General features: G+C 45.3%; 1 protein-coding gene across 1 annotated transcript; it reads right to left on the bottom strand.

The window, feature by feature from the left end:
• Window positions 1-841: 841 nt before the first annotated feature.
• H6S33_000028 (uncharacterized protein) lies at window positions 842-3,010 on the bottom strand (the record flags this gene model as incomplete). The annotated part of the gene is made up of 5 exons (XM_044831639.1): window positions 842-1,338; window positions 1,403-1,625; window positions 1,676-1,986; window positions 2,035-2,243; window positions 2,928-3,010. The coding sequence occupies 5 exons, from the start codon at window positions 3,008-3,010 to the stop codon at window positions 842-844; spliced, it is 1,323 nt and encodes a 440-aa protein (XP_044699587.1).
• Window positions 3,011-10,852: the final 7,842 nt, after the last annotated feature.

Here is a 10,852-nt window from a genome sequence, read left to right as displayed (position 1 = left end):
CCCCTATTGCAAGCTCTCCCACTGACCTCTACCACCTCCTTCGTACCCTGCAGAATATTCGCTACTCGCCCCCTTGAGATCTAACTACATCCACGATATGGCTACTAGAATCTCTGAATCATTCTGATTCTGGTCAGTCCCAGAAACACCATGTATTAGTAGCAACTCGAACCTACACATGGAGAGTGCATCAGCAAAAAATGACGTCTTGTCTTATGATGCCTGGGCGCCCCAGACACCCCAGATGCTCCAGACTATACAAAGCGATTTCTTACCTGCATACCGACACCTGGGTGCCCCGCGACGAGAGCTCTGCATCTCTTGATCAACAGACGACGTCGCGAAGGCTAAAGACGAAAACTTTCTCCCATCCCTCAAAGACGTCGTCCCGACATCTAAAGACGAGCTCGTCTTCTGGACATAGGAGGTAGCTCCTCTACTATTATGCTCACATCTTGGTCTATGAAAGTCATCCTATGCCCTCATCACCTCGCCTTTAGTCTAATTACCTACGTCATATTGGATGACTTATGTCCTCAACCTGCCTATCTCGACGACTACATATCGTCTTTACGCTCACACTCTCTGTCTTTTAACAGTTTATATCGTCCTTTCTCACTGATCTGTGCCTTCCGACAACTATCCCGTCCTTTGGTTCACACTCTTCATTTTTTCATTCGCACATCTCGTCTTATGGCAACTATCTCTCGTCTTTTGGTCTAAACTCTTCATCTTTCCGTCCCTTGATTCTACGTTTGAATTTTCTTTGGGTAATACTGTCTATTGATTCGTTGTCTTTTGACACCCCTGGTTCTATCTAGTTCGTCTTTTTAGGTGAGAGCTATTTGACCCTTTGTACTTTGCTCCTGCGCGGTCTCCTTCTCCGTCTTCTGACTAATTCTCCCGAGCGCTCTTCTCCGCCCTGCATCATACTGACATCTCTCTCTACGTCATTTTCAATATTTACATTAATCCCGGTAATTGTTCCAATAGTCCTATCTATCTGGCTTCCTGCATCGACTATGTAGTCCCCGACTGTAGGTGGAGTGACATTGCTCTCCTCCCCATTGTCATCGTCAAACGGCGGGTCGTCTGCCTCGTCGGACCCCATATCGTCGTTATCAGTCTCCGTACTGAGCTTGGATCGGAGACCCTCAAAAAAGCTGCCTACTCCAGGGTCAATAATTGCCTCCCTGCTCTCGATAGTGGTAATCTTGCAGCAGTTTGTCCTCTTAATGTGTTTCAATATCTCGTGTTGAATCTCCTTCAGTACTAGATTTAACGTCTTATCATCGGGGAAGGACCTCTTCCATGTGCGCATGTGCCTCTTGAAAATTACTAGCACCACCGTCAATAATGATGCCCGTCGATAATCTGACCAGATGAAAGACGGGGTGCTCACCGCCACAATAGTTCTTATTGAAGACACCATTCTTCCAGTTGCTGCCTCCAATTACGTGGACTCTCAGTGCATGGTAAAGTACAGTAGAAACCAGGCAGATAAAAGACGGGTTGATACAACTTTCAAATTCCGGATCGTTGACGGCAATCCTACGATTGGTCTTATAGTAGGCGTAGACGATAAAACGTGGTATTTGAGGTGCGGCAAAGTGCCATTGTACGGGCTAAAGACGTTAGTACCAAATCTGTACCTCTGGACGAACAGTGGATATACCTCGTAATGAGTGAGATCACAATTGAAACGGTCATCTGTCAGGAAGTAATCGACACGGGCTTTTGCTTGCTCACCGGTCATGCCGGCTAGGCCGTAATATAACGCGATTACCGCCTTTGCCTTCTCCATCATGTGTGAATGAGTCCATTGATGATAAAACCTCACCTGCCCGGACACGCCGGTCGACAACTCCGCTGAAAAGTCGGTTTCCACCCTGGCAAAATCCAATGAATTTCTGACTATGGACGCCAATTCCAATAACGAGGGTATCGGGTTTTTGAATCGTGTCTCTTTGGTGAAATGCCACCCAGCTTTTTCGATTAGAGTCCTCAGCTCAATGTCGAATTACCCTAAGCTACGATGTCGGAGAGCTCTGGTTTTGCTGGGATCGGTAGAGTCGACCGGTGCTAGTAGATTTTGTAATGATGACTCCCCAGAATACCTCCCGCCGCTGCCACTAGCATAATCTGTACTGCTGACAACTTCGGAAGGAGCTCTTATCGACGCCGGTCCAGAAAGCTCAGAAAGTTGACGAAGGGCTTCGGGGCGTGTCCCCCCCGACGATGTTCTAATAGACTCAGAATCTTGATGACCGGAGGGAGTATTATCACGGGGACTATAGACGATAGACTGTGGTGCCAAGGAATACAACCTCGGTAGTGACGTAGACGTGGATGTAGACGTGAAGGTATACTTTGACTATGGACTATGGGGTGGCTCTACCTGGTATGATAAACCGGTTGGAGCCCTATGACGTAGTACGGACAAAGAATAGTATTCGTGGAGTAAATACAGAGGTTGCGTAAGGAAAGAAGAGAAGAAGGAAAACAGACAAAAACACAAGACAACACCCCCTTATATATCCATCCATAATCCAACGATGACTAATACCTTCGCGTAACAGAAACCCAAAGAACATAATAGAAATCCCCATTACAAATCCTAATTCCACTGCACAATACCTCCTTCCCTCGTTCCAGTTTATCACCTAGCCGGAAATACCTAATTGCCGTTACAAGTATGTGTATGATTAGTTAGGGCATTTCGATGGGTAGGAGACCTATTACCACGCCTGGGGGAGGGATAAAAAGTTTCATGCAGCTGGTTCGGATCAGATTCTCTATTTGGTGCGGCCGACGGTAATGTACCCCTCGACGAGGATTGCTGAAATTGAGACTCCTAGGGTGGTAGGCTTAAGAGTGGCGGGCTCGTAGGTTGCCGGGCATTGAATCTCCCGTCTTTTGTCAAATACATCTCACTATGAAGCTGTAAATCAATCTGTGAAGCTCTTTGTGATGTATCCCCGTATTCGGAGACATCGTCTTCAAACTCCATGTCTCGCCCTCGCGCCTGTGACGATCTCATAGGCAATCATCTGGCTGAGTTATGTGGAAAGGTGCTTGGAATCTCCTGTGAAGATCGTATATGTCTTTGAGTAGTCGGTCGTCTGTCCCTTCTAAATGACCTGGTGTTGCGACTGGAGGAAGTTTCTCTGTATGTGTTTTGCGAGGTACGGTAGGAGTTAGACAAATGAAACTGACTCTCTCACTGAGGCATTGTCAAGAATGTCTTTGTCGATAAAATCGGCAGTGCAACGTTCCAACTTTATAAGAGAGTTTTGGGAAGGGGGAGTGGGGAGATGACTCGGAGGGCAACTTCTGCCGTGATGTTATTGATCCATACACGGACCAATAGCTAGGGGCAAACAACGCTAAGAGATATGTCCCGCGATTTGTTTCGAGCTACTAGAATCCAAGGTTTAGCCTAAATAAGTCCACCATAATACAGATTCACGCCATTCCACTAAATTGTTTACGGGTAGTCAAGGGCGGTCAAGTCAAAACCCTCTCAAGTCTGAGTCTGGTGTCCCCAGCAAGCCCGCGTTCCCGGAGGGTAGGCAATGGGAGGAGACGAAAAAGGCTACGATCCCGCACCATTCCTTTCCGGGCTTTACTGCTATTTGTGTTCCGTCGATCCAGTCCGTTTACTAGAGTTATCATAGGTCAGGCGAGCAACAGATATTGTGTACTCGCCTTCATATTGGATAGAGGAGAGGAGATGACGCTGGACGTGACTTGGATTTTCAGATGACTAAGCACTTGCTTGGGATCGGCTACGCCCTTTTGCTCAACCTACTCATCACTGTATTGTATTTGGTCGAGTGACGTTTTTAATAACAGAATACTACTAATGATCAGACAAATTCAAAATGACCTCAACCCCAACTAACCCTAATTCAGCTCACGTCCTGCGCCAAAAGACTCTAACAGATATCACTAACTCTAAACCACAAGAACCCCCATCAAATAACCCAAAAGAGATAAGACTAACCCCCAAAAGACCGAATAAAGATAAGACAAACACCAAAAGACCCAAAATAGATAAGGTTAATCCCAAAAGATGACCAGGACAACTGTCAAATCACCCAAAACAGATAGACCAAACATATCGCAACAACCGCCAAAGAGGCTAAAAAATAGCGCCATAAAAGATAGGCCGACAAAAAGACGAGAATCACAACCGTCAAAAACTAAAGATTGCGACTAGGGTCAGAAAACTCACGAGCAGGTGACTGGAGCGTGCAACCTACTATCAACCAGTGCTACTCGAAACGAACTTTCTTTCGAGTCGTAGGATGAGAGACGGAAGTCCAGCCCTTCACAGGGAGGTCGGGGAGGTTGATGTTAGTGGGAGTAGGGGAGGTTTGGAGGTAGGAGAACTGGGGAAGATGGGGATTTGTTTGAAGTTTGCCCATTTCAATCGAACTGGCCGATGCATCGCTAAGATAACCCACCTCTATATCGATTGACTCGACCCCGCACCTGCCAGGAGGAATACTCCCATCAGGGCCACTATCAACTTAACTACCTTCCCCGGCAGGCTCTTCACCGGGCATCTCTTCTTGCGTAGTTCTTTCAGACTCCAGAGCGCTGTCAGCTTGTGAAGCAGTGGCCCAACTTTCGTACTCTGGTATTAAGTCCCCTTGCTCTTCCTCCAGCTCACTCTTATAAGGCGAGCTCTCAGCAGGCTCATTGAACAGATGGTGTCTAATGTATTGACTGCATGAGCCACATGAGGAGAAACTATACTACTGATACGGAATTTAGTCCAACTTACGCTCTCGACCTTTTCCCTCCACGCTGGGCAGCAGTAGTCTGAGCAGGTGTTTTGGCCGGGGTCTTCGGGCCGGGTGTCTTTGATGGCGGCATCTAGGCCGACGTCTTGGGCCTGGGTGTTGTAACGGGGACTGTGGGCGTAGGAACTATGAAGCCAAGGAATACAACCGAGGCGAAGACGTGGACGTAGGAGGTTCGTGGACTATGGACTATGGGGCCGAAGGGTACACCTAAGGCAAGAACGGGGACTGTGGACTAAGGTTCGTAGACTATGGACTATGGGGCCGAAGGGTACACCTAAGGCAAGAACGGGGACTGTGGACTAAGGTTCGTGGACTATGGACTATGGGGCCGAAGGGTACACCTAAGGCAAGAACGGGGACTGTGGACTATGGATGGTTGTACCTGGTCTAGTATACCGGGTAAACCATATAACGTAGCGCGAACCAAATAGTATTCGTAACTGTGAAATACAGAGGTTGCGTAAAGAGAAAAGAGAAAGAAAGAGAAACAAGAAATCACAAGACAACGCCCCCCTTATATATCCATACCCTATCCCAATGCTGACTCATACCCTCGCATAACAGAAACAAAAAGAACATAATAGAAACCCGCTTCACTAAACCCAACCACACTGCATAATCCTTCTCCCTTGTACCCAGACAACTCACATAGCCAACCCGCCTAGCTGCCGTTACAGACCACTCCCCCCTCTAAGGCCTACCTCCTAGTAGGCTTAGGCTTCCGTGGATAACAATTATGGAATCGTTTGATGATATCGGGCGAGTGTTCGACATCCGACAATGGCTGCCACGAAGCTTCATCATAACCAATATACTTTACCAAGTATTCAAACCTTCCCCGGCGATTCCTGGAATTCAAAATATCCTCGACTTCCCACTCCTCCTGTCCTTCAATTTCGACCGGCGGAGGTGGTAACTGTTGTTACCCTGGTAAAGGATCGTTTGCTGCAGATGACAATAAAGAGACATGGAATACGGGATGAACTTTCATAGAACGAGGGAGTTCCAACTCATAGACATAAGGACTAACGATCCGCTTCACGACATATGGTCCAATACGTTTCCAATCGAGTTTCTTCGAAGGGCGTTTAGTGAGGACATGGCGTGTTGATAAAAAAACCTTATCTCCTACCCGATAGTGGGGGGCTGGATTTCGATTCAAATTGGCTGACTCTTCTTGAATCTTTTGCGCCCGAAACATCTCATCTCGTAGGAAATCCAATACCTCCTTCATCTCTCGTGCAATACCATTGGCCTGGTCCTCCGCCATCGTCTTACCATGTTCTAAAGGGCCGAACGTCATTCTTGGATTCCTTCCCGTATTAGCATAGAAAGGAGAGATTCTGGTTGTTTCCGAAGCGTGGTTATTGATTGCAAATTCGGCCATCGGTAGCCATCGAACCCAATCGTCTTGTTGGTAGGAAACATAACTCCGAAGATATTGTTCCATTATGGCATTGATCCTTTCCGTCTGCCCATCGGTTTGGGGGTGAAACGCGGTAGAGAACTTTGGCGATATTTCTAGGCGATCGCAAACGGACCTCCAAAACTCCGCAACAAATTGTGTTCCTCGATCAGATATCATAGTTTCAGGTAGTCCATGTAATTTCCAAACATTTTCAATGTATAGCCTCGCTACTTCCCTTGAATCCGCCTCTTTAGTTGTCGGTATAAGGTGTCGCATTTTAGTCAACCTATCTACCACAACCAGGATTGCATTGTACCCATTGCTTTCAGGAAGATCTGTAACAAAATCCATTGACACATCCGTCCACGGTCCATCAGGTATTGGCATGGGGCGGAGTACTCCATAAGGCGCATTACGTGGTGCCTTACTATGGGCACACACATTGCAATTCCTAACATACTGGTCGACATACTTTCGCATTTGTGGCCAGTAGTATTCTCGATTCAAAAGCTCTAGGGTCTTTGCTCTACCAGGATGTCCTGCTGATGGTTTGTTATGGTGTTCTTTGAGAAGTCTTAGCCGAAGGTCGTCGACGTCCGGTACATAGAGTGCGCCACGGTAAAGTAGCCGACCGTTGTTATTATCACGGGGACGGTAGGCGATAGACTGTAGTGCCAAGGAATACAACCTAGGTAGTGACATAGACGTGGACGTAGACGTAAAGGTATACTTTTGACTATGGACTATGGGGTGGCTCTATCTGGTATGATAAACCAGTTGGAGCCCTATGACGTGGTGCAGACAAAGAATAGTATTCGTGGAATAAATACAGAGGTTGCGTAAGAAAGAAAGAGAAGAAGGAAAACAGACAAAAGCACAAGACAACGCCCCCTTATATATCCATCCATAATCCAATGATGACTAATACCTTCGCATAACAGAAACCCAAAGAACATAACAGAAATCCCCATTACAAATCCTAATTCCACTGCACGATACCTCCTTCCCTCATCCCAGTTCATCACCTAGCCGAAATACGTAGCTGCCGTTACAGACCACGCCCCCCTCTAAGGCCTACCTCCTGGTAGGCTTAGGCTTCTCTGGATAACGCTCATGGAATCGTCTAATGATTTCAGGTGAATGTTCAAGGTCCGATAGTGGTTGCCAGGAGGCTTCATCATATCCTTTATATTGTACCAAGTATTCAAACCTTCCTCTCGTTTCCTCGAATCCAAAATATCTTCGACTTCCCATTCTTCTTCTCCTTCGATCTCAACCGGAGGTGGTGGTAACTGTTGTTGTCCCGGTAAAGGATCATTCGCATCAGGTGACAGTAGTGAAACATGAAATACTGGGTGAATTTTCATTGACCGGGGAAGTTCCAACTCATAGGCGTAGGGATTAACAATGCGCTTAACACTATATGGTCCAATACGTTTCCAATCGAATTTCTTGGAAGGTCGTTTGGTTAGAATATGACGAGTCGATAGGAAAACTTTATCTCCTAAATGGTATCGAGGAGCTGGAATTCGATTCCTATTGGCTGATTCTTCTTGTATCCTTTGCGCCCGGAACATTTCTTCTCTTAAGAAATCCACCACATCCTTCATTTCCTTTGCAATACGATTCGCTTGATCCTCCGCCGTCGTTCGACCATGTTCCAAAGGGCCAAAAGTCATCCTTGGATTTCTTCCTGAATTGGCGTAGAACGGGGAGACCTTTGTTGTTTCGGAGGCATGATTGTTTGTCGCAAGTTCAGCCATTGGTAACATTCGAGCCCAATCATCTTGTTGATAGGAAACATAGCTTCGGAGATATTGTTCCATTATAGCATTGATCCTCTCCGTTTGTCCATCTGTTTGGGGGTGAAATGCAGTAGAGAATTTTGGTGAGATTTCTAACCGGTCACAAAGCGATTTCCAAAATTCCGCAACGAACTGTGTTCCTCGATCAGATATAATGGTCTCAGGTAATCCATGTAGCTTCCAAACGTTATTGATATATAACCTTGCTATTTCCTTCGAATCCACCTCTTTAGTCGTTGGTATAAAATGTCGCATTTTGGTTAATCTATCCACCACAACCAAAATTGCATTATATCCATCGCTCTCAGGGAGATCAGTAACAAAATCCATTGATATATCCAGCCACGGTCCCTCAGGTATCGGCATAGGTCGGAGCACTCCATGAGGCGCATTGCGTGGTGCCTTACTACGGGTACACACATTGCAATTCCTAACGTATTGGTCGACATATCTTCGCATTTGTGGCCAGTAATATTCTCGGTTTAGAAGTCCCAATGTCTTAGCTTTACCCGGATGTCCTGCGGATGGTTTATCATGATATTCTTTCAAAAGCCTTAGTCGAAGGTCATTGTCGTCTGGTACATATAGCACGCCTCGATAAAGTAACCGACCGTTATTATCTTCCGTACATTCGGCAAGCGAAATCTTGTTCGAGTGGCGAACACCGTTCCGGAGCATATTGAGGACCTTGTTTGGGAAACTATCCACTTGGTAAGCTTTTGAAAATAACTCCTCTACAGTGGACGCTCCTTCAGCGGATTCGTTTGACAAAGAACCCGCGAACAAACTTAGCTTGATATCCAAATTTTTCCGCTTCAGAATCACTTGACTCTGATGCGTCAACCGTTCATCCCCCTCTTTAGGTAGGTCACCTGACCTCCTAGTTAATGCATCTGGTTTTGTTCCTTGTTTTCCTGGCCGAAATTGTATAACGAAATCGAAACGTGAAAGGAATTCGGACCAACGGGCTTGTCGACGGTTTAACAATTTTGTTGTCATAAAATATTCGAGATTCCGATGGTCGCTAAGAACTTCAATTGGGAATTGAGCTCCCTCCAGGTGATGTCGCCATTCTTCGAAGCATCGTATAATTGCTAAAAGTTCTTTGTCATAAATTTCGTAATTGCACTCTGCAGGAGAATGTTTCTTGGAAAAGAAAGCGACTGGATGTAGAATTCCTTCATTGTCACGTTGAGATAGGATTCCTGCTGAAACATAGTCAGATGCATCGGTTTCTATTACGATTTTTCGATCCGGATTAAAGTGAGCTAGTATCGGTGCCGTTGTAAACATCTTTTTTAAAGTCTGAAATGCTTCCTCCCTTTCATCCGTCCATTTAAATTTAATATTTTTCTTTGTCAAGGCTGTAAGCGGAGCAACAATTTTCGAATATCCCAAAATAAATCGTCGATAAAAATTTGCAAATCCTAGGAATACTTGAACATCGCGAAGGTTTGTCGGTGTAGTCCATTCCAAAACATCAATAACTTTCTTTGGATCCATTCTATTCCCATTCGGAGTAAGGATTAAACCAAGATATTTTGTTTCCTGAACCATAAATTCACATTTTTCAGGTTTAAGGTGAACATGATTTTCATCAAGTACCTTTAGAACCTTTTGAATATGTTCTTTATGTTCTGATAGGGTCTCGGAATAGATAAGGATATCGTCTAAGTATGCCGTTACGAATTGATCAAGGTAGGGACGTAGAATATCATTGATCCAATGTTGAAATGTAGCAGGGGCATTAGCTAATCCAAACGGCATTACTGTATATTCGAAATGTCCATATCGAGTCCGGAATGCTGTTTTCCACTCGTCTCCCTCCGCTACCCTGATTTGATTATATCCCCATCGTAAATCCAACTTGGTATAGTATTGTGATCTTGACAGCTTAGCCAGGGTTTCCTTTAACAATGGTAATGGATATCGATTTTTGATTGTAATCGCATTTAGACCTCGATAATCAACACAAAGTCGAAGGGTTCCATCGCTTTTCTTTACGAACAATATAGGTGCTCCCGCTGGTGATTCACTAGCCCAAATAAATCCTTTGGGTAAATTTTCATCAAGGTACTCCCGTAGTGCCTTTAACTCGATTTGAGACAATCCATATATAGGTCCGTATGGTGGCCGCTTGCCTTCTTCCAATACTATCTCGATGTCATGGGATGGTCGATGTGGTGGGAGAATTGAAGCATCATATTCTTTGAACATATGGAGACGATGGTGAAATTCCTTTGGTACTAATTGTTCAATATCGACAGTGGATTTTTCAGTTGCTGAAACGATGACCGTATGGTGTTCCGGTAAGGGAATCGAGATGCCATGAACAATAACTGCAGTTCCACTGAGTGAACAGTATTGACAACAGCTTCGAGAGTCAAACACAAGTAGGTTTTCTTTTGGTCGAATCGTAACATCATGTCGTCGCATCCAAAGTATCCCCATCACAATCGGATAATGTCCTAACTTCGTTACAAAACATGGCGCGACCTCCCGATGACCATGAATGTCTAGCGAGACTTCGACAATATGGGTAATTTTTCCTGACTTAATAGGCCTTCCATCTATAACGTCTACATGGCGGGGTATTTTGAGGGGGGTCATTGTAAGATTATTGTGGCGTGCAAAAGATTCATCAATAAAAGCGTATCCTGATGCTCCGGTATCAATAAGGGCGTAGGTAGGTATGAAAGAATTTTTATTCTGTGAAATCGAACAAGTTACTACAAGTTGATTTCCATCCATTTCCTCCTCTGATACCGAAAAACCAGAAATACACATCCTAGAAAAATCCTTAAATGGTCCCTGGGCTAAGCCAC

This window comes from Morchella sextelata (assembly GCF_020137385.1).
Source record: "Morchella sextelata strain SCLS chromosome Unknown scls_1, whole genome shotgun sequence".
Lineage (NCBI taxonomy): Eukaryota > Fungi > Ascomycota > Pezizomycetes > Pezizales > Morchellaceae > Morchella > Morchella sextelata.
The sequence above is the reverse complement of the archived record's forward strand: the minus strand, read 5'-3'. Positions and strand labels throughout refer to the sequence as shown.